The 24,482-nt window shown below is 40.4% G+C and overlaps 1 protein-coding gene across 6 annotated transcripts in view; it reads left to right on the top strand.

Annotated features, from left to right (window-relative positions):
- Nucleotides 1-15,227, top strand: part of LRFN2 (leucine rich repeat and fibronectin type III domain containing 2) — a 160,996-nt gene extending 145,769 nt beyond the window's left edge. For 4 of the 6 annotated variants that reach the window (XM_040612158.1, XM_040612157.1, XM_040612155.1 and 1 more), the window contains one exon: nt 12,477-15,227. In XM_040612158.1, coding sequence (XP_040468092.1) covers nt 12,477-13,395 — 919 coding nt within the window. In that variant the 3' untranslated portion in view covers nt 13,396-15,227. The remainder of the gene's footprint in view (nt 1-12,476) is intronic. The other 2 variants (XM_040612161.1, XM_040612159.1) reach the window with 2 other exon arrangements.
- Nucleotides 15,228-24,482: the final 9,255 nt, after the last annotated feature.

Genomic DNA, 24,482 nt, shown 5'->3' with positions numbered 1-24,482 from the left:
AGCTTTACGGGACTTCATGAGGGTGTAAAATGCTTGTCTACTTTATTCCCTTACTCATACACTGTGAGTTGCACTCCAGCGCTTCTGGAGTGATCATTTATTTAGAAAAGAAGGGACGACGCTTTACTGAGTTCAACAGATTTTGCTCTTTCTTGACTGCAGATGTAAGGAACTTTCCCAGGCCATACAGTGGTTAAGGAAGGACATGCTTAAGTTTCTTCTGAAGGATTACATTGGCTATTAGAGATGTTGAGTCAAATGCTCTTACTGATAATTGACATGGTAAATATAGGTATGGGAAAACATTCTAACTAGAACTAACATACCCTAGAATGCAGTGCTGGCTGTGCTCTCCAAGAAGCCTGAAATCTTATATTTCTATGTAATGATTTTTGGTTTTAGAGTATTTATTTTACCTTCCTTTCTAGAAATGATAGTCTGGCTTTTTACTCCTTAGTCTGTTCAGAGGGGTCACACTGAGGTTTTGATGCTGCTTGATGTTATGAATCAATGTTCAGCTCATATTTTTTTGCTCCTAAATATCAATGAACTTTTGGCAAATTTCTGCTACTCCTCATTTTGACAGGCTGAGGACAGCATTCCTTTGTCTGATAGTAAAGGTGACAAATGGTTTTGTATTGTGCAAGCAAGCAAAAATTGTGGGTTTAGTATCATTGTGTATTTGATTTGCATTTTATTCCATGTTCTCCTTTTTAACTCTCAGGGTCATTTTTGCATGTCCTGCTTACTTATTCTATCTGGAGTTACAGCAGAAAAGCTCAGAAAAGATTTTCCAGGGTGAAGAAGAGAGAGTTATACAGGCTTTACACTTAAAACTCTGCAGAGCAGAGCAATCTGTCAGCCTCTCCCTTCATTACCCACTGCTTTGAAAGTTTTTCAAGCAAAGATAAAGAACAATCCATACTTTCATTTAATTTTCAACAGTTCAGGGTGCTCTTACACATGTGATTCCACAGTACTTATAGAATTTTTCAATGAAATCTTTCACAAGTTGTTTTCTGTTATCTGCAATGACCTCATTGGGATGCCTATAACATGTAGAAGCTTCTGTTTACTGGTGGACAACGAAATATCCATGACTGCAAAAACCTTCAGGTATGATGACTAATAATTAATCATGGTAAAGAAGTAACAAACCTGGCCGATCTGTCTTCATGTGAAAGCTTAGTATCTGCTGATCAGCTGCTCATTGTGTAAGTCTATTTGATCCTAAAACTATATTCAGCAAAACTGTGTAACTTAAGCTGTAAATGGGTAAATCTCAGGAGCCAAGTAAAACTTTAATCAACTGGAGAATTGAAACAAGAGGAGAAATTCTAGTCTCTTCTTAATACACCATCAAAACTAAACAGATCAGTTGTGGGTCTCTGAAATAAAATAATGCACCAAATTCGAGCAGTCTTACATTTGTAATCTCATTTAATACATAACTTTGTTTAAAAGTAAGGTTTAACTCCTTTCCAAGTACTTACAAACCTGCTGTGTACTTTCCATGCATGAAAAGTAACATGAGGAGGGCCAAACAGGTATTTGCAAAGCATATGGTTAGTACCTAGCAGAAGAAAATCAACACACACTGCTCATGCTTTCCTCTTTGCAATGTGTTCACTGCAGGGATGCACAGCCTGGGGTTCTGGACTGCTTATGTGAAGGTTTTGGGTCATGCCATTAGTCTATCAGATGAGTCATATCAGCTTCTTTCAGTTTTCTGGGTCTCATTTGCAACATGTAAGGAACTAGTAGACTGCTTTTCTATTACACTTTGTTCATGTTCTAGAAATCTGTAGCACTTGCCTAAGCTCCTTCCAGGCAATAATATCATACTACAATTGGAATCTATCATAGACTTCTCCTTTTCTTCCTCCTGGGGTCAATATGAATTTAAACTTGTTTTCTTAGTGCATGGATTTTACCGTCCTTTTCAGTAATGTATTTGTCATACTTCACACAGTGTGGTTTTGGTCCAGGCTCAGCTTTGAAACAAACATGTATGTCTGGTTGCTGAGAAATGCTTTTATTTAATTTTGGTATCACAAACTGAAAGGATGTAACTGTGTTCTGGCCTTTCGTAAAGCACTCTTGACTTTCAACATCTCCATGTCTTTCTAGCCTATCTAGTCCTTCTAGCCTTCCTATTCCTTTGCTTTGTGTGCAATGCACAGGAAGTGGCAAAACGTCAAAGCTCTGCTTTAGGAAATTCCTTTATTACCTATCTGCTGCTTTTTCTTTTTCCTGTTTTTCCTTTTCCCCCTAGGAGATAATGCTTTTGACCATTAGTGATTTTTGCAGCCCATGTTCTCATTCTGCAATTGAAAAAAACATTTTTTTCCCCAATGTTATTGCAAAACTCACCCTGAATCATCCTGGGTTTTTTTACCTTGTGCATTGTTGTGCACATTTCACAGAGAATTTTGTTGCAAAAGATTTTCTCCATCTTCTAACTCAGAATCTAAAAGCTTGATGGTTGATACTAAAAGTGTATTATTCAAACTTTCCCTTAGTGTTTTTCATTAAGTTTTCTTAATTTACAAGAAGCAAGCGATTCTACATGCATTTTAGATAGTAAAAAAGGTATTTCCATTGTTTGGTGAGAGGCTGGAGGGTTGGGTCCTCAATCTTACAGTTTTCCTGCTTGCCTTTCAACCTGCTTATGATGGTAAAAATCTCTCCAAATAAACACCTTTTCATGTTTCTAAATTGTGCTTATGCTTTTTTCTGAATATAGATATACTCTAGCTGTATCTCTGGTGAGCTGATACTTCTTTAGCTCATTTTTGGTGAATTGGCAAATGCAGTTCTCCCTTCCTCTCCAATGGGAATTAAACTCATTTTTTCACCTTCATGGTGAGAAAGATGCTTGAGAGCCTGGTAGATAACATTTCCCAATCTCTTGAAGCTATCCATAACAAGTTCAGTCACTGAGGCAGGGGAACAATTACATGATAGGTGATTAAACTTTTTAATACAGCATAAATTGTGTCTTAAACTGATGTTGAAACATTTTTTACACAGACTGATTTATCAGTGGATGCACAGTTTCTGTGGATGTGAGACCTGCTATTCACTCAATAAGATTCTTTCTTTTGATTGGAATAGTTAGAATAGCCCTGTCAGCTGTTAGCTGGCACCACACTTCTCCCATCCATTTGTGACAGAAGAGTCTGAAACAACGTGCTGGAGCCTGCTTTGGCCACTCAATTACAAAACACGGGTGACCATAACTCCAAGCAGTGCCTGGAGTTTTTGTCATTCCAGCACAACCTTCTGGAGATAAAATTAGCCTGTGTAATAGAACACAGAGTTTCTTCAGGATGTGTGAGTTGCAATCTAGCATAAGTGCTCTGAGTAGTAAGCATGAAAAACTGCTAGTAAGTCACTGAAGATCCTCCTCTTGACCTCAGCTCACATGTGCTCTTACAGAAAAACGGGATGGCCAGCTGTTAAGCACTATTGGATCCCAGTCAGCTCTCTTTGATCCTATCATTATAATTTGCACAGATTTCACTGCCTGGAAATAAATGGAAAGCCCCACTTGTAACTCTCAAGAAAGGACAGCACATAGCTGAATCTCACAGCTGTGTTCTGCCAGTAAAATAGCAGAACCCCTCTTGCAAATTAATTTCCTCTGAGCTTCTAAATGTGCTTATTACTTCTAATGTTGCTTCTCTTCTGGGAACCTCTGTTGGTATGGCAGGATGACCTTTTCTGGTGTAACTGTGCAACTCTGCCTATAAGAGTTCAAAATTACTTGAGTCAGGGAGAATAAGCATGACACTTCAGCCAAATGTATGGGCCATTTGTCCATAAAAACCTGGGAAAAGAGTGTCCCAGGTCCCACACTTCATAACTTGAACACACCTTTCATGGATAACTTTTATCTCTTCCCATCTTTAGAAATGGAGTAATTGTAACATGTGGTTGCAACTACAAGTAGTATAACTTAGTGACTTCAGGTATTTTTTGTTTAAACTCAAATTTACTGTCTGGCTTTTTGAAACATTGCTGTGAATTGTGATAGCTTTTTAACTCTACATTAGCATGATACAGGGTGAAGTTATTAGTGTGGCTATTCATTGTTTCCATAAATACTTCAGCTTCACATTTACTAACAGAAATATTGTGTGGGCTTTCAATTACTCTGCTAATGAGCTTAAATATATTTTAGTTGGATTTGAATTAGAGTAAGGATTTTTTTCTAAGGCAGTTACTGTCTCAGGCATATTGAGGTGAAAGGTGTTCAGTCTGTAGCTGAATTGCTTGGGTGTCACCGCATTTATCTTTTGTGCTGTCAAAAGTTCCTAGAGTAGGTCTGCATTCCTTTTAAAGATAAAACTTAACAATCAGGGCACTAAATGCCTGCTGCTGTCATTTCCCTGTGAAAGAAATTGTAGCATAGATAAGGGAATCAGAGTCTAATTTTGTGTTGTCATACCAACATTAACCGAAATGAGGTTATCTCGGAGCAGTAGCTTGCACCTGGACAGCTGAACTGAGCACCTTCATTGATTCAGGGCATTACGGGATGTTTCTGGTGGTCATCATTCATCTAGAAGTGCCTCACCAGCTCTGCCTGCCTGTAGTTCCCTATTGTTTGCAAGAATCTGGCTGGCAATAATAGAGAGAGGAGCGTTTCTTCTTAGAGCAATGGCTAATGGAGGGGAGCAGAATACCTGGTACCATGGTTCCCTTTCCTCAGCCTTGTGCAATAACATCCCCCAGAAGCCTATGCTTTGTTCTGTCACCTGCTGAATGACTTCAGTGCATCCCCAGGGGACATTGTTCAGCAGCCTATCAGATATCATGAGGAATTTATATTCTCTGAGCTAGTAGTTTAATGTCTGGGTTATTTTTTTCCTTTCCCCTGTAGCACAGGGGATATATTCATTATCAGTATTTCCCTCACTCACTATCTTGTGACAGACATATCAATTGCTTTTGGCTCTGTTTTCTCTTCCCCACCTCCCATCCCACTTTTCCAAATGAGCAGAAAAAAGCATAAGCAAATTAGGAAATAATAATGAAATTATATGTACTATGTGTTTCACTTGACAAGACAGATCCTCTGAAGGGCAGCTAGATGCATGAGTGATGAGGAGACAAGATTCAGAAAAGCAGGAAGGGATTTGTGTTTAATAATAAATGTTCCATCTGAAGGCAAAATTATGATTGTATGTCATAAAACCCCCAAAAACTAATAAAATAAAAAATGCAGGAAATTATTCATGCTGGGTTGAGTTAGTGTTTACTGAGCAAGTCTGGCTACCTCCTGGTATTATCTGACATTTCCTTATGTTGGCATGACTGACAGAGGAATTACACCCTGTTGCTAATACTAACAACTATCTTTTTTCCCAGGACACCAGAAATACAACTGTCATTTTTTTGAGATGAGGGTCACAGTAGGTCTCAGTCTTTCTCAGATTCTTAGATTAAAAAATCTTGAATCAGGTGCCAAAAGACTGAGATATCGCACAGTAATATACTTGGTACTTTGTATTTGTTTTTTGATTCCTGAGGCTTTAGGATGATCTGAAGTTATATATTCAAGGGCTTTTTTAGAAGTTTGAAGGGTCAGAAATTAATCTCCATTGTTAGCTTACTTTATTTTTAATATCATTTTAGATTCTACTTTCATTCCATGATTACAGAAACTGGGGCTTTTGGGATAAAAACACAGCAAAAAATGACACCAGGATACACCATAAAACTTTCAAGGAAATTACAAAAGTTGGCAGCAGAGAAGAATGCCAAGTGTGCAGTCCAAATTTGTCAATTACATCCTTTTGCTCCCAGGCAATACATCATGTGTGACATTTTCACTTCAATTTAGATCTTTCTATTCTCCCTCCGATCTTTTTTTGCCTTTTTCTCCAGGCACCTTAATATCTGTCCACTATCTGAACACTTTCTGCTGCCTTGATTCACTTCATTATCTTTCTAATTGTCTTGGTTTTGCTGAAAGATCTTCACCTATGTTTGAGCTGGTTTTGTGATCTTGGTCCCCATTCAGTGACCACCTGGACTTCTTCCATCATTTTGATGGTAGCCACATGCCTGATCATGCCCTGCCAAAGGCTGCTTTGTCTTTCTATCATTTTCTAATGCCCTAGCACTGTCAGAGCCACCAATGTTCATTATCCTCTTTTCTTCTTGCATTCTCTCTCATTTCAACCTTCTCCTCCTTTTTTTTCCTTACCTGTCCTCAATGAAATAAACCTCATTACTATCTCTGTTGGGTAAGAAGCAAGGTCTGTGTACTGTTGAACTACATCCACCAGGCAATGAACTCCACCCTCCAATTACCCCCTCTTTTTACATGCTCTTTAACAAGTCTTCCTTCAGTGTGTCACCATTGATACTTTCCCTTTCCCCTTTCTCTACCATCCTACTTTAATCCCATGGGGATGAAGGTGGACACTTCACCTGAGAAGCAGGACTCTATCAGACCTTTTTACAATACTTTCAAGGAAGATTAGCTGGATTCATCATTGTTTTAGAATTACCTGTGAAATTGGAACAAAGGAAAAAACCCAAAGATTTTAAAATAGGGAAAAAAAATATTGATGAAATAAATGAGCATTTTTGGCTTGAGATTTTCATAAGTGAAAATTCAAGTGTTAACCTTTTCTGGATCACTTTCTAGTTCTGAGAGCAATCAGAGTAATATTTTGTGCTTCTGTGAATTCAACTTTGTGAAAGAGGAAGTTTGTTTCATACTAAGGCATTACTAGACAGGAAAGTTAGTGTGCTAACTAACTGGAATATGATTTTACAGGACACTAGCTATTTCACCCTGGCACCCCTCTTTGTTTTCCTTTTCCCCTCTTCATGACAAACTATAGTGCATGGTGACAATTTAGCACAACCATTGAGCAGTTGCTTCATAATGTCCAGGCTACAGCTGTGCTGACAAATTAATGAGAGCCCAGAAACATTCCCATGACCCAGAACCCCATCACCTATACTGCTAACATCTTGGTACAGTTCCTTGATGCTTTTTCCAGCATGGTTCAGGAGATAATATTCCAAGAGCTGGTTTTGATATATAGATTTAGCAGCGGAGTCATGGACCATTTCTTGTGAGGTGTCTGCCCTGGGACATGGCATGTAGACAAAGAATCTTACAGGAAGAGTTTGGGTTGAGCAGTTTAGGCACAGAAAATTCACACTCAAGCAATTAGGTGCTTTTTTTTTTTTTTTTTTCTTTTTTCTTTTTCCTGAGATACAAGCATTTAATAAATTAGCATGACTTTCCATTTTAAACTCCTAGCATTTACTTCAAAAGGAGAAATCATATTGCAATACAGATGGCATATGGCCCCGAATAGTACAAAAAAAAAGGTCCATGAGAAAAGCAACATAGTCTAGCAGGTCAGTATAAAACTGAGTTTTGGGAGTTGCAAGTGCCTTCCCAAAGGAATTGAATGCTTGACAGTTCCCTGCAAGTTCTGTGATTAAAGCAGTTTCAGGCTAAAACTAGATGGTATCATACCCCTCTTTCGGTGGAGAAAAGGAACAGAATTGCCTAGACAATTAACCTAATCTGTCTTTTTTCTAATTTGTCTGTTTTGCATAACCACAGTATTAACCAGCAGTTCACTCCTCCTAATCCCCAGTGCTACAAAGAAGAAAAGAACCCATTTGTATATTGCAGTGTAATCATAATATCTACTAATTTCCTTCCATACACTACAGGCCTCTTTTGAAAAGAGATTGCTGGCATTATCCCCATTTTATAAATGAGGAGACTTACAGTACAGCAAAATGATTTCTCAGGAACTGAGAGTTACTGATAAAGTAGAGCCTGATATCAGTGTAACTGATAAAATAGAGAATAAAAATCACATCTCCTAAATTCTCATCACAGTTCACTCCCTGCAAGCTTCAGTGCTCACTTGCATCTGGGATTATGAGTAAAGTCTGCAGCAACCCTTTTTCTCCTGCATTTCTAAGTAATTTATTTTCTAATTTTCTTAATATCACCACACACTGAAGTGAATAATTGCAAAATTGCTTGCTTTCCGTATGTTGTGTCTACAAGGACATCACAAGGACTTTTTAGTGGAGATGGTAGAAAATAAAGTTGACTTCAAAGAAGGGTGCTAGCACTATCCTTCCATTGTTTTTAAAAAAAGAGTCTCATGGTCTTATTTTCGTGCTTTCACAAAATGAGACCTAAATCTCCATGGATTGAAGGGGATGTATTATTTGCAAAAGCCCTGGAAACTTTCATCTCAGCTTCATAGCCCTTCATCACACATAAACTCTCATAGGAGCATCTGTCTATTGCTGTTCTATTTCAGATGCTTATGCCATGCCCTAATCCTAGCCATAGGTCTCCTCCTCTTCCAATAAGTGATGCTGTTGTGCCAAAGGGCAAGAGAAGAGGTGTTTTTTTTTTAAATTAAGAAGGTCAGTTGTAAGACTTCTATGCTCATTTCATTCCTTAGAGGCAAGATTTGTAGAGAGGTCAAAACCATGTTCTTATATGAATAGTTTTCCTTGGGGCATTTGACCTTCAGATAGGATTCAGAAACTAGCTTAAGAATCAGGTAATAAAATCCTGGGACTAATGTTAAGGAGATTTGCCTGCTCTTTCTACCCCAAGGAAAATAAACCAGAGGAGAAAGACAGAAATTGCTGCGTTTTATGTGTCTGGACAGTGAAATTTCCATAAGAAGATTTTCAGATTTCTTGTTGTTCTAGCTGGGATGACATTTACACTTACAGTGTTAACATATTTGAGTATTTGTTTGCTTTCCCAGTCCTCACTGTTCCCAGGCTCCTTTAACTGTAAACATTAAAACCTATCATAGCCTATCATCAGTTTAAAAATAAACAAATGTTTTGCTAGTTGATCTCATCTTGTAGTTAGTCAACTGTTAGTCTTTTTTTTTCCTTATAGTATCAAACTCAGATCTCTATTCCTTTTCCGTGATAAGAAGCATTTCTACAAGATCACAGTGCCCTGTGTGATCAGGTGCAGGCTGAAGAGCAGGTGGACACTATTAGGCTCTTGCCTCAAGATACTGCTGTATGTTTGCTATCTGAGGGCTAACAAGTGAGCACTAGGATCTTCTGAGTTTCAAAAGCTAACAACTTTCAAAAGCTGTGTTTGATCTCCAGTGAACCATGTTATAGATTCTTTCTACCTGAAACCAACTTTCTGTGTTCAGCTAATGAATTGACTGAACAAAGCCTTGCAGGATCTCTGACTAGACACAGTTTAAATGGCCCCTTTCAGGTTTGTGGCAACTTCTAGCTATTGAGTCCCAATGACAGGGCACGGTGGTCCATAACTGAGGGTGCTGGACATACAGAGCAGCCATGAAGACACTGCCCCTGTTAGGCAGCAAAGCAAAGATTGAAGTGGCATCTTGTAGCTACCCGTGTTGGGGACAATCAAAAAGTCATCAATAGCCCAGAGTGAAAATGTGTCTTCATCGATTTTAGGTGCAGGCAACGCTAAGAGATGTCATCCATCATAGCTGACTGGCAGTGTGTTTGGGGAGGGTGAACTAAAGCACGGAGGAATGCCAAAATACTCTTACAATTTGGCAACTTCGTGAAAACAAGATCATCTTCCCTGCAAGCTAGAAAACTGAGTCTGAGATTAATTACTTAACTCCTAGTACTCTTGAAATTGGTGCTTATTCCTGTGCTCAGCTGTTCTTTAACAATAACATTAATTTGAATACTTTACAAGAACATTTGAAGTTTATTTACGGAAACATCCAAAATTCTTCATTTTAGATGTATATGGAGAGTTGATTGCTTTTTCCGTAATTGGGATTGCAACTGTGATCTTTTATAAAGCTATTATTAGTCCCAATATTATCACAGCTGTAGTTTCCAGGACTGATTGAGTTTAGAAATGACTCAGTTTCTTTTAAAGGCTAAGATGAGCTTTTATGGCAAGTTTCAATACAGTTAACCTGGCAGAGCTTTAGGAGTGGTTATAGCCTCACTGCTGTACATTTAAAAATGGACTGGCTTTACATTTTATGTCACTAGCACTACCTGCCAGTCTGTGAGATATTCCAGGCAGTAGCATTTCCCTGGAAGCTTATGTGTAATCATATTTGAAGAAAACAAGTTGTAAATGATTGAAGTTAATCAGTGTTCACTCTGTATAAATTGGCATAGTGTGTTAGGCTGAAGGAATGTATTTCCAAATACATAAGATACGTACAGAGCTATATACTATGTAAACCCAGTTGTTTGCTGTTCGCTTGGAGACTATATAGAGGTCTCTGTGTTTCATCAGTGCAAAGCAAAATGAACCGCTCTAACAGATGGTGCTATAGCTCTGTTTTTCGAGAGTTACGACACAAGTTCAGATCCACTTTATAGGGCTGACTATTCTTTCTGCTAACAGTGCTACTTGTTTTGTAATGAGGTTTCACAGCAAAATAATTTCTGAATGACTTATGCACTGCAGAATTTTTTAAGCACATGGCTGTGAGTGATGGTGGGAAGTGGAGTATAGATAGCACTAGGTGATACAGAAGGAGGTATGAAACAACTGGTGAAAGTGTTCAAGAGTTTGAAGATCCTACATTTGAAGATCAGTAGTATCCCGTTATTCCATATATCATCCTTGGTGTGTGCATATAAAACTCCTTGAACAACTGAACAGAGTGCAGGCATTGCCCCAGCCGCTGTGGTGTGTTGTTCCCAGAGCCACAGGGACAGGAAAACAATTAGAAATTGCTTAAGACCAACGATTTTGACTCTTTTAGCAACTGTATCTGGAGTTTTCCAGGAGGGCTGCTTTATGACCTCTCATCTCATTCTGAATAGCTCATCTATGTCTGTGCAAAACGTCTCCATTAGGATGATAATAGAATCACAGCAACTCAAATATAACATTGTGTAAATGTGCCAGGTGATGTTTATATTCCAGGTGTCTCTCATGAATATTTCTTTTCCTTACAGAGTTTTTGGTGGTTTTGTTTGCTTTTTAAAAAGGAGCCACATCCTCACCTGTGGCCAGACTGAAGGGTTGTGTAAGTGGCGTGAATGCGTAAATGCAAAGATGATCAGAAGCTCATCTTTGCAGTGCCTTGACGTTGCTGCTTCTCTGTGCAGGCCTGTTCCCTCCCACTGCACAGAAGGGCCTCTGCAGGGCCGCAGTTAATGCTAGCTGTGATGGTGATTTGAGGCTAAGAAAGCCTGGCACTCTCACGAGGAGTATGCCTTTTACCTCTGGCCAGCCCTTACCGTCCCAATTACAGTCACACCAGCTTGCTGTGTGGTGTTAGTGCCTGCAGGGCTTCCTCGTTGCTGGTGCTAAAGAATTGCAGCTCTAAGTCAGAGCGGGCTGGTTTTAATTTCAGCTTTTTTCTCTCACTCAAGTCTGTTATGTGGAAGTAAAAAGAAATATGCATGGGGTATCTCTTTGGTTTTATTCTTGGCTACCCACCAGGCACTGAATCTGGGATTCTCCACTGTATTCCGCCGATGTGCTGCAATTTTCACCAGTTTGAAGAGGGGCTAGACCATGTGCATTCTCATTTGCTCATTTTTAATGCTAGTGATGCTCTATTGCATGAGTTCAAATGACTGCTTAAGTTTTATGGCAGCAAGGAATAATATCCATAAATGACCAAACTGGAGCTCAGCTTGGGCCTAGGTAATTGGTTTTTGAAAGTGGATTTCTGCTGGAGTAGAGTTACATATTTTAAAGAATCCTTCTTGTTTCCATCCCTGCATCTTCCTACCTCTCCTCACACTTCCACAGCCCATACTGCCAATGCCAGTATTTCTTTCTCACTCACACAGAGAAAGGTGGTTGCAAGAAGAAATTTCTGGCAAAGAAGATGATAGCTGCATTTCTAGGAGATATTTTCCACAGCGGGGAGTAGGAGGATGGGGAAAGTAGGTGGGAGAGTGGAGAAAGAGAGAGAAGTGGTTGCCTGCCTTGCATTCTCAGGAAATGAGAAAACTAAATGTAGCCCCTTGTCTTCACAAAGTAAGCAGCCTGCTGATGTTAGACAGTGAATGTTCAGGCACCCGTGAAGCAATGTGGCAGCTGCCAGGTTCAGACTCAGCAAGCGCAAGGGTCATTTGCACACGCAGAAAAAACTGCTCTTTGTAGGCACATATTTTTATTCTGAGTTATTTGTTCAGGTTTGAATATATTTAAGATTAGGACAGATGCAAGTGAGGAGAAAAAAACTCCAGACTAGTTTGGTCTGCTTTTTCTTATTCCCTTTATTGCACACTTGAGAGATGGCCCTCAAAACTTGTGTGTGCCTGAATGCTGGGATGTTGGACCTGCAGGAGCTGGGAAGCTTGAATGCTTGTTTGAATTTTATGGCTCTAACTTCTCTCTGCCAGTACCCAGAACAGTAAACACCACACTGTTCTTATGTCTCTTCTCCTCTCTTTTTCCTTACTGTCAAGAATAACCAATTTTTTTCTTTTTCTTTTTTCTCCTTTTTTGTTTAAAGGATGATTCCAGCTACAAACAAAGCCTTTGTTGTAAACAACCTTGTTTCCGGAACAGGCTATGACCTCTGTGTCCTGGCAATGTGGGATGACACGGCCACGACCCTTACTGCCACCAATATTGTGGGATGTGCCCAGTTCTTCACCAAAGAAGACTACCCTCAGTGCCAGTCGATGCACAGTCAGTTCCTGGGTGGGACCATGATTCTCATCATTGGAGGCATCATTGTAGCAACCCTGCTGGTGTTCATTGTAATACTCATGGTCCGTTATAAGGTCTGCAACAATTCCCAGGGAAAGATGTCTAACGTCAGCAATGTCTACTCACAGACAAATGGAGCACAACCAGTTCAGAATGGAGTCTTGCCCCAGGTCAACCCCAAAGTGGTGGTGAGAAATGAACTTATGGAGTTTAACTGTCAGTCTGCGCGGAGCAGCATCTCCTCTTCCTCCAGCTCTGCAAACAGCCGTGACTGTGATGACTATAGCCTCCAAAGTGAACAGGGCACATTGTCCAGTAAGTGGAGGCCTCCTTCCAGGTCAAAACACAACATTGACCGGCTAATGGGAGCTTTTGCCTCCCTGGAACTGAAATGTCAGAAAAAGGAGGAGATGACAGACTCCAGAACTTCCACGGTGGCCCGCCACTCGGACAAAGAGCCATTGCTGGGCCAGCCAGAGTCAAAATTTCGCAGCCTCCTCACGTTGCCTCTGGAGGGCAAAACTAAACGTAGCCATTCTTTTGACATGGGGGACTTCGCCACATCTCAGTGTTGCACCTACCCAAAAAAGATAACAAACATTTGGACAAAGAGGAGCCTCTCGGTGAACGGCATGCTTTTGCAGTATGATGACAATGACCTAACAGGGGCAAAAGGGACTTTTGGGAGCTCAGAGTGGGTAATGGAAAGCACAGTGTAAATATCAGTGTCTCCCTGCTCCTCTTCTCCCCTTATGATATAAAGTGTTGGTTTGCTGCAGGGCCACGCATTTAGGAAGAGAGGGGAGGAAACATTTTCAGTTGTACTGGCCAAAAAGATAGGTAAACAAATAAGTAACAGGGATACTAAAAGGGAAGAAAGGTGATGAAATGTGAATAGGCACGTATGGCACCATTCTTGTCTGGCCCCAACTAAACCATGCCTGAATGTTTCAAGGAATTTACTAGTTGTATTTAGCATTGCTTTCCAAAACTTACTCAGACTCTTGGTGAACGATCACCCAAGATTAAACAGGGAGTATGAAAAGGGGGTTAACAGCACAAATATAATTTTATAGGATTTGTTGTTTGTTCGTTGTTTTTTTTTTAAAGGGCAACTCTTTCTTTTCTTTTAGCCATGGAAATACACTTCTGTGGATATAAGATTGGTGCTAGGATATATCTGGTTGTCATTGCAAGTGACTTTCTGAAAAGTGCAGGCAGGGCATCCACAGGGACAGATTAGAGCAAATTGTTCAGCATAATCTCATGGTGGTAATGTGACAACTGGGAAAACAATACCTGTTATCGAGTGGGCTTTTGGTTGGGATTTAATGGCTTCTGTTCTGTTTTGCCTCGTTACTGCTTTTAAGTTGTTTTGTGCCCACAGCAGAAAGTATGTTTCCATGCATTTTTTGGTTGTGTTTTCAGTCTCATCTAATACCTCAGATGAAAAGGAGGATATGTACAAAGGTCAAATTTCTGATGTACTGTATAACCCACCTCCAATACGACCCTTTATATACTAGGAAAAACTAAATCTAGGGGCTAATAAAAAAATCATCCTCTTTCTTCCATCTTCTTCATAGCCTGCCCTTGTCAAAGGCAGATTACAGCAGCTAATGATATCTGTACGGGTGTTGCTATCAAAGATAGGAAAAGTAGTAATCAAGGTTTCCTATTAAAGGAAAAAGAAAGGGAAAACAAAGGTAGCTCCCGTGAACTCTCCACATTATGAATACCAATGGCTTCTGACAAATGTCACACTGTCACTACGTTCAACTGACAAAGAAAACACAGACTTTCACCCTATTGTGACAAAAGTGCTGTCTGTGCAGTCGCCATGACATGGCTTAACTGTATCAGCAGCAGCACAGGAAATGTAAGGTTTTGTGTATTTTGGGGGGTTGGATAAGTTCCCAACTAGCCACGGAAACCGAGTTAAATTTGGGCATCTGCATAGAGCAGGGCATCTCTGGTGGGTTCCCTGCATTACAGATAGCCCTTCCCCAGTCCCTGGCGAACTCCTGCCCCCCTGTCTCTCACCCTCACTAAGGTACTTGCTAGGAACAGGAGCTCTTTAGGGCTTCTAAACTGATTCTTAGACTCATTTTTGGGGAGCATTGCTGTGGTTGTGGAAATGCTCATGGGCCACCAAGCTGACTTCATTGTCCTTAACAACTTTATTGTGATTTCCAGCATTCTGACGGCTACTGCAACTGTCCTTTCCTTTGTTTGTTTATTTGTTGGCTCCCAATGATCAGCTGCTGGGAACCATTCTGAAATTGCACACTGTTACTATGATTTTGTAAAAGACGTGGAGAAAGGGTGCAAGGCACAGAGAAAATAACACATGAAAAACCTATGTATATTTTTTTTTAAAGGTGCAGAGATATATTGTGACATGGCTGTGTACTTGATCTTGTATTTGTCACGTTTCCTACTTGGAGTTTTAGAAAATGACATCCCTGTGATCAGAATATTTTTTCCTTTATTTTCTTTTTCTTTTTTTTTTCTTTTTTGCTACAAAATGTACAGTAAAAAACATTCTTGGGGAAAAGTACCTGCTTTTCATTTATTTGTTGTTCTGTGGTCTGCTTTGAAACCTAAATAAGGAGCTGTAATTATTTTTTAAATCATCTTGAAAATACAAATGTTTGCTTTATCTTTCCCTCAAACTATCTCTGACTTCAGGATTTTAGGTATAAGGTAGGAATGAAGAAATACATACTTTTTGGAACGCATGAGAAAGGATCTTCTAAAACAGACATTTCACCTCTTTTTCTGTGGTTACATTTATACAGATCTATATCAGTAATGTGTTTTAAAACCTGATCCAAAATTTGCAGAAATAAGAGGAAGCCTTTTTAGGCTTAGGACCTGACTTTGTAGGTTTCTGCTCAGATTATTGCTCACTGCCAACATTAATATACTCAAAAGAGATCTAGTCAAAGTTTGTTTGCAACATCTTTCATAGTCGCTGGTTTTCTCATGCTTTCCAAGAGGAATGACACCTCTAGTGCCAGAATCTACACCATCCAACTGTCCAGATGGCACCTTCATATTAACCCTTAATAACATTTATATTTTTGTTGTACTGAAGACTTTTAGAGATGTTGCTTTCTTTTCCATGTTACACTGTGGTGCATTTGGACTTTTTTATTATGTTCATGCTTCACTCTGAACATGACATATGGGTTGTTTTTAATTTGGCTATTGAGTTCATCATCAATATTAGTAGCATATGCAGCTGTGAATTTTCAAAAGCAATATCCTGTAGTATTTTCTTTATTAAAAAGGAAAACATATCTCTCACTTTCTCACACAGGATTAGAGGAAGTAAGCCAACAGATGCTGTTTTAAAATAGTGGATAGTTGCCAAAGAACCCAGGTAATAAAGTCCACAACCTAACAGCTGCATATTTTACTGTTAATTATGATTTTAATTCATTTAGCTTTAATGAATGAGGCTCAATCCCCATCAGCAAATTTGCAAATACTGAGCAAAATGAAACAAGCTCACAGCATTTGGGAAGAAAAGGACTCAGTGACTCATAGGTGAGGCAGGGAGCCCCACACTGAGCCAGCAAGTGGCCAGCCCTGAGAGAGGGATGGAGCCAGCCCGGTGTGGTGGTGCTAGTGCCTGGGTACCTGCTGGGTTGTCATCATCCTTCAAGTGCCACCAAACACTGCCCTGCTTATACAGCCGGCCAAGCAGACCTCTGAAATTATCCTGTGGCTTCCCCCTTACTACAGAATCACAGAACGGTTAGGGCTGGAAGGGACCTCTGGAGATCATCTAGTCCAACACCTCTGCTAAAGCAGGTTTGCCTACAGCAGGTTGCACAGACTCACATCCAGATGGGGTTTGAATGTCTCCAGAGAAGGAGACTCCACAGCCTCTCTGGGCAGCCTGTGCCAGTGCTCTGTCATCCTCAAGGTAAAGAGGTTCTTCCTCATATTGAGATGAAACTTCATGTGTTGCAGTTTGTGCCTGTTGCCCCTTGTCCCATCACTAGGCACCATTGTAAAGAGACTGGCCCCATCTTCTTGACACTCACCCTTAAGATATTTGTATGTATTGATAAGATCCCCTCTCAGTCTTCTCCTCCAGGCTAAACGGGCCCATCTCTCCCAGCCTTTCCTCATAAGGGGGATGCTCCTGTCCCCTCATCATCTTCACAGCCCTCCCCATGTGTAAAGGAATGCAGGCAGTGTGTTGATTAACATTGATAACATGCAGCTGTAGCCTTGCCTCAGCGGCAGTGGTTGATTGACATGGATGATGTGCAGCTGTAGCTTGTTCCCGCTAAGTGGTTAAACAGCCCTGAGGAGTATGAGAGAGGTATGCCTGGATGTAGGAGCAGCAGTGTACTTCAGCCCCTGGAGGAAGGTGAAACAGCACAGCCAGTAGACTCTGACTGACAGTAAAGCCTTGTCGTAGCTTTACTTGTGTTGCAACACCCATGTAGGGAGGTGAGTCTGACTGGCCTGTAGTTGTCTGGGTCCTCTTTCTTGCCCTTTTTGAAAGCTACAGTGACATTGGCTTTTCTCCTGTTCTCTGTGATTTTTCAAGGATGATGGAGAATGGCTGGCTGCCATCTCCCTCAGGATTTGGGGGTGCAACCTGTTGGGGCCCATGGATCTGTGGGTGCCAGGCTTAAGTGATCTTTAACCCAATCCTCCTCAACCCAGGGAAATTATTCCTTTCTCCAGACTTCCTCTCTTTCTGCCAAGGTCTGGGATTCCTGAAAGCTGCCCTTGGCAGTGCAAGCTGAAGCAAAGATGATATTCAGTAACTCCACCTGCTCTGTGTCCTTTGTTATCAGGACACCCACCTCGATCATTAGCTCACACATGTTTTCCCTAGTTACCCTTTTCCTACTGATGTACTACTTCAAGAGCTGCTGAAGACAGCTCTGTGTTTTGGGTTACATCCTGAATCCATGCCCCAAGTGCTAATGCACAAGTGTGACCCCAGGGTCCTGTCTCCCCCCCCATCTCCCCTGTGTGACCAGTATCTGCCTTGCTTTGTTTTGCCTCCATTTTCATGTGTGCACCTCACCAGTATCTCTGGATTTGATTATTGTTCTGTAGTACTGCTGTGTGGGAGGGATTTTTCCTTGCTCCACTTCTGAGTGCAACTGCATGTCAGTGGCTGGTGAAATTATATATAGGTAGCCACTTATCTGGATGTAATAAATATTTTCATACATCACCGAAGGGCTGAGCTAGCTCCAATGGCCTGTTCCCTTGGTCTCACAACCCTACACCAAGGAATTTATACAGGCCTGAAGTAACAGTGGTGGTACACAAATGAATGTGTAGTAGTGTGACACTCAGTTGCACCAGCTGTGCTTTAGGTGCAAGCGTTGGGTAGAGCAGATACTAAGGAGGACAACAGAGATGAACAAAAGCCTTCTGAAAGAGAAGCCTAGAAAATTAAAGGTGCTAGAGAATTTAAGTGAAGCCTGTGGGCATAATTAAAAACAACTGCATATGGGTACATAACCACTGTAAGTTATTTTTTGACATGTTTTATAACAGTGGAATAAACTTATTTCCTAAAAATACATGCCATTTACTTGAAAGAACAGGATATGAGTCCACTGTGAAATTCTGCGCACAGTCCTGCTAAAAAAACCCAGCCCAAATCCCTAAAATATCATTCTGGAGCTTATTAGACAAAATGATGAAATGGAGATTTCTGAAATTAGTGATGATGTAGATTTCACTTGATGTTTGCTAGGAACCAAATAGTTGAATGAAATGGAAATAAAAGTGTGTGTGCCTGTGTACGTCTACGTATGCATAGCAAAGCAGACGATACTATTTGCTTACGATTTATACCCCTTTTTAGAGATTTCATGAATTGGAATTTATTTCTGTTTTCAAATGTCTTTTCTGCATTTCCCAGCTGTAGAGAACTGCAACAAATTTGCTTTCCCCATATCCTTAGAGGAAGATAACCTTTTATGTGTTTCCAAACTACACCCAGTACTGGGTTACAGTTTGGATTGACTCACTCAAAAAGCAATGCATAACACCAAAGCAATGAATGTACCTCTGCCCTGCTTAACGCAAGGCTGAATAGGTGGCAGCTTTTTCTTTGTTAAACCTATTTATATCCCACACTGTGGGATTGATCTGCTCTGGAAACAGAAGAAAATAATATTCCAAAAATCTCTGCTTGTTTTATTCTCACTCTTCACTCAGCAAAGAGTTGCATAGACAGGTGACCAAAAAGACCCGTTGGAGGTCTCTGAGTGACTGCAATAAATGCAGCAATGATTTAAGCACTTTCTAACATGGAGGCAAATGAATTATTCCACCTGAAAACCAAGAAAACATTTTAGTCTTTGAATAGCTTGAATGTCACATCTGTTTGCAATGCTTTGTACCCATGAACCCATGGATAACCCACAGCACCCCCTTCCACCCTTTGCAGCCTATTTCTCTGAAACCTTTCCTCAATGACTCTTTCCCCACTGTATTCAGTGTTTGTAATTCAATACCTGGACTATTCTGGATGTGGAATTAACAAATGATGTTATTAACACTTTACATGTTTCACCTTTAAATTCCCCTAAACATAACAAGAGGATCCCTCCAAAAAACATTAAATTGTTTGATTTTAGGCTGTAGGCCAGATGAAAACTACATCAAAGAGTACCTTGAAACGCTTGCTTTCAATATAGGAATTTTATGTTCTACAGTATGTTTTCCTTGTTCTAATTAATTACTCCTTAATCCCCAAAGGTACAGCATTCCCGAGCATTAGCTGTCAAAAGGCCTTACTATACAAAAGAGTGCCAGATGCTTATTCCCGGTATTACACTCCCAACAGATGGCAAATGTCAGAGATATAAATATATATCCAGATATAGATATAACAGCAAATGTGGGCATTTGTATTTGTGCATACATGTGCATGCAGACACATGCACACATGTACATGCTGTGCTCTTTGATTATATGGTTTGCAATGCACAGATCTCCTAGCTTGGTAATAAAGGAGCATTTATATTTTTTATTAAATACTAATGGGAGAAAGAGAGAACACGCCTCTTCCTTCTGGGAAGCAGATCAGTTGATAATCTGCATCTCATCCCAGCTGGGAGAGCTCAGTGCTTCATATGAACATAACTGGAGGTGAAAGGATTAATTTATTTCATATGACCACAGCAAAGGCTCAACTCCGAAGTCAGGATATTTATTCACCTGATTCTCCATCACATGCTGCAGGTAAGTGTCCTGTCATTGAGGACTCATGTCTGGCAGGGACGCAAGCAGCTGCAGGAAGCTACTGTTCTGCATTCACTGCCCCTGTTTGTGCTCTTAAATGCGCTGACAATGCTGTGATTCAGTTTCTTAGTTGGAGGTTCCTTTGGGGAGAGGGCAGCATCACATGTTACAGTCAATCATATGAGGAGCCTGGACCATAGGCTAGAGAAATGGGTGGGAAACAGAAACACTAAAAATCAATGGGCTGTACTAGAATAAAGTAAATCATGACTTTAAAATCCATAAATCTTAGTTTGGAAATAGGAGAGGAGAATGCTCTATTAGTTACCTGTACAGTTACAGAGGTGGACTTCAATTTATGTTTAAAGTTGCTCAGCTATGTTTGCCCATAATGTTTTTCATGCAATGAGAAATTGAATGGATGCCTTTTGTGACATTTTCCAAGTTCCTTCTGTGGGACTAATTTATTTTAAAAGTATTAATACTCTTATTTTCTTCCCTGCAATGAACAATGTAGCAATATATTAACACTGAACAGTTAATTACCACCTGTACCATTTATGAGTGAAATCAAAGGACAGGTGTCTCTCCAGGAAAATAGATATTCTGTTGTTTTAGGGAAGTAAGTTCTCTTTGCCAGTGTTATTGGTACACCAGTACGAAATGTGGGATCTGAGAAGGCATAGGCAGGGCTGCATATGGTGAAATGTCTACTTTTTACCCTGCAATAATAAGGCTTACACAGAAATCCAGGGAGTGGATGTGTGAACTTTCCATCCTTTGAACAGGATTCAGAGATGTGAAACTTCAAATAATAAGGCTCACAAATTGATGTACCGTAGACAGAAAAATGTCACTCGTTGGACTGACGCGATCCAAGTGTTACTGCAGTAGAGTTGTGTGCTGGTCACTGGTGGAACTGGTGTCACACACAGAGGCTGGGACAGGTGAAGCAGGATCCCCAGGAGGGGTTTGCTGCACCAGTGACAACATGGAGAGGAGGCATGGTGATGTAGGTACATGTCAGACCTGGCTAGTCCAATAAATCTTTCTTATTTTAGTATCCTGTGGTAGTGTTCAACACTTCAGAGAAAGTACCTTCAGGAAAACTTCAGAGGGGTCTGTCCCAAAGCCTCGTGGGCTGGCAGTCCTTATTCTAGTCTCCATATGGAAGTAAATAATTTCTTCTGAAATTCCCACCCTGAAAATTAATGCACAACTTAGAGCTGAACCTGGGACAGGAACGAGCTCTGAATGATGACTCCTCTTTTGGAGTTTCTGCCTCTGAGCCTGTCATGCCTGACTTAAAAGACAGTCCTTGTCATCTGAGACTGGGTTGCCTGAGGAGATTGGAAATGGACAGGTGAGTATTTACAGAGATGATGAGAACATCCCTCATTTGCAGGAAGGGCAGAGTGTACCCCCTGTGTGTCTCACTGTCACTAAACACAGATCAAAGTGCACAGCAACAGCAACAACATTAAAACCAATAACAATGTTAGCAAATATGAAGCTGTGTCATAATGTAAAAAAACCCCAACATCACCTGAAAAAGTACCTTTCTCACATGGTTTTGAGAAACAAAAGATCAGATATTGCCTCTTCCATTCAAATACCCTTCTGGATATGTATATAATGCAAAATTTGTACAGAAAAAAGATCCCATCTTCCAAGAGACCGTTGCAAAGTACCAGGTTGTGTAGTAACATTTGGAGATGAGGCAGGTAATACTCAGTATAGCACCAACTTGATCCTAAGAAACTGATGTTCCTAGATTTAAAGTCAGTAGGAGATACTGTCTTCATGTTCAGTACAAGCCGTAAGATGATGGCTTTCTGTTGAAGAAACCCCAGTGGAATTGTGGACCTTTAAAATCAGGTTGTGAGGCCAATGCAAAGCTCAGTATGTGCATGAAAATGCAGACAGTCCTGGGGCCATTAGTACAAATGTTTTTAACAGCTGCCAGAGAGCCTCAGCTTGCTATGTGGTCGGGCTGCTACACAAACACTACCAAAATGACTACAGATTCAAATGATTGAAATGTAACTGCCCATAATATGCTGAGTGTTGGCTAATGGTTAGCATTGGTTAGAAGTCATGAATACAGATGAAACCAATACAGTTTTGGCTGCAATTTCTGGCTACAGTTGTCTGCATGCCCCTGGGTGTCCAAATCACTGTGGTGCTGCCAGCCTTGGCCACCCAGAGGCTGAGGGTCAGAGCCACTGGAGTTGAACTTCTTCCACAAAGACCAGCAAGCATGATCTGGAATGAGGTTGAGGAACCTTTCCCTCCTTGTGGAATGCAGGTTACAGATCCCTCCAGGACCTCAGCCCGGAAGGAGAACCCCTTTTCTGCCATCTAGATCAACCTATGACAGCTTGAGTTTATTTGAGAGGGGAGGACTGCACACCTCTAGCCTGGCCTTCCAGTGCCAAGTTTCATTCCTCCTCCATTCCCTTTCTTCACTGATTTATCATTTGATTTCAGGCAAGAGGTTATTTTTTACCTATCATACACCCCAGCCCAGCTGCGCTATGAGGTAATTGCACAGCACAGAGGAATGGGCAGGCTGGATACGGCTGATGCACTTTCTGGCCATACTCCTTTCTCAGTTACCCTGCTGCAACTTTGCTGTTTACTACAGCGACTGATGATTACAATTACAGTTGTTTGAAATATTCAGTGTAACAAGATGATCAGATGAACTGAGCCTCTTCATCACTCACAAACTGAGAACCTGAATTTCCTAAAAGGAAATCTGTCATCCTTCAGTGTTCTCCCAGTAGGTGGCATGAACACAGTTCAATATTGGGGACCTTGTTACCTTTTTACTCCTGATTAGTAGTTTGGAGATGGCCATTTCAGGATGATTTCATCAGAACAACTACAGAACAAACTAATTGGCCATAAATACAGCAACTGAACAGACCCATTGGTTTGTCATTGTTCTAGCAGGAAAAAAAGCATATAGGCCTTTGGAATATCAAACTGGTGACCCTGTTTTCAAACAGTTACAAGATATTGCTATGTCAGGTATGTTAGTTTTACTGTTAATGCCACTATGTTTAAATTGTATCTGGCTTTAATATGGATGATACCTGGTAAAGAGCTTCAGAATTAATCTCTAGGACAAGTGACCTGGGTTGCATTTTAGTGAGGAGAGGATCTCATACCCTTCAGATGCCCCATTGTCTCCTGGATATTTTTGAGAATCTGCTTTATTTGTTAAATGAGCTAATTGATGTATCTATTTATTTTATATCTCTATATAACTTCATCCCCACACATATAAAGGGTATAGTGTGGCATGTTCCTATTATCTGTACTACTTGTGGTGGGTATAGATGGGCCATATGAATGCTCAGAATGAAATCCTGTACATCAGACCACATATCCTCTAAAATCCACCAGGGTAAATCTCCAGTCTTTCAAGAACGGATTTATTTTGGATTTATATCCCAGGCACAAACTGGAGCGGGACAATTAGAGCTAAATATGAAATAACTCTTCACATAAATATTCACATATGCTTTCTGCACAAAACTTCAAGCCCAAATGTGCTGAACAGAGGTGCATCTGCACTCTTCTGGTCTTAACCTGCCACATAACCCCCAGCATAACCTAGCCAGTGCTAGAGATCTGTATAAATTATAGCAGTTCTACAGATTGAAATTTTTGTCTGCTTTTTTGTCATCCTCAGCAGGACTTGTTTAGCAACCCTTCCCAAAACAGCTGGGGAACAGTCTTCTCCCGAACTGCTAAGAGTCTCCCTTGGCTGTTTTGTTTGCTGCTTTTTACCTGGTACAAAGCAGCTGATGAGGGAATGAGGCACTCTCTACCACCTCTGTTGGTGAAAACCCAGCCAGACTCAAAATGTGCTTGGTACCAGTGTGGTTTCTTTATCGCATGTTATCTTCAACTCATAAATATTGATGTCAATTATTTTTCATTCATATGACTGCACGGGGAATGGTCCTTCTACCACTGCCGGTATTAGCATATAGTATTCCCGTATGAGTACAAGTATTCTCCGTTCATTATTTGCTGTTCATCATGTCTTCTTCATTACTTGACCATAGAAAAAGTTATTTTCACCCAGCAAGGGACTAGATGTAATAACATTTGATCTACCACAAATAGCTATATAGGGAATGAAAGAGCTGAAATTAGCAATATAATCACAAATCCTAAAATAAAATGTCTTTCTCCAAAATTATGTGCAAATGAGACTAAGATTTGCTAACATTAGGGTAGGTCACAAGCAATTCATGAATGAAAACACAACAAGAACAAAACAAATCAAATTCATTAGATGATTTATTTGCAAAATGTAAGTCTAAGAGCTTTAATGGTGAGTTTAAATAGAAATGATGATGTTTCCTGGACTACTCTGTATACATGTGCTCCCATCTACTCCATATGCAGCCAGAGCAAGAAAATCAGCTGTGAGGCTAACACAGAGTTATAGCATGCAGTTTGCAACCCAGCACTGTACCATTTCTAAAAAGGTTGTGAAATTCCTCAGAGAGGAATGCAATTACCAGAACTGGGATTAGCTAAT

The sequence above is a fragment of the Falco naumanni genome, chromosome 12, assembly GCF_017639655.2.
Source record: "Falco naumanni isolate bFalNau1 chromosome 12, bFalNau1.pat, whole genome shotgun sequence".
Lineage (NCBI taxonomy): Eukaryota > Metazoa > Chordata > Aves > Falconiformes > Falconidae > Falco > Falco naumanni.
This window is presented reverse-complemented; position numbering and strand designations above follow the sequence as displayed.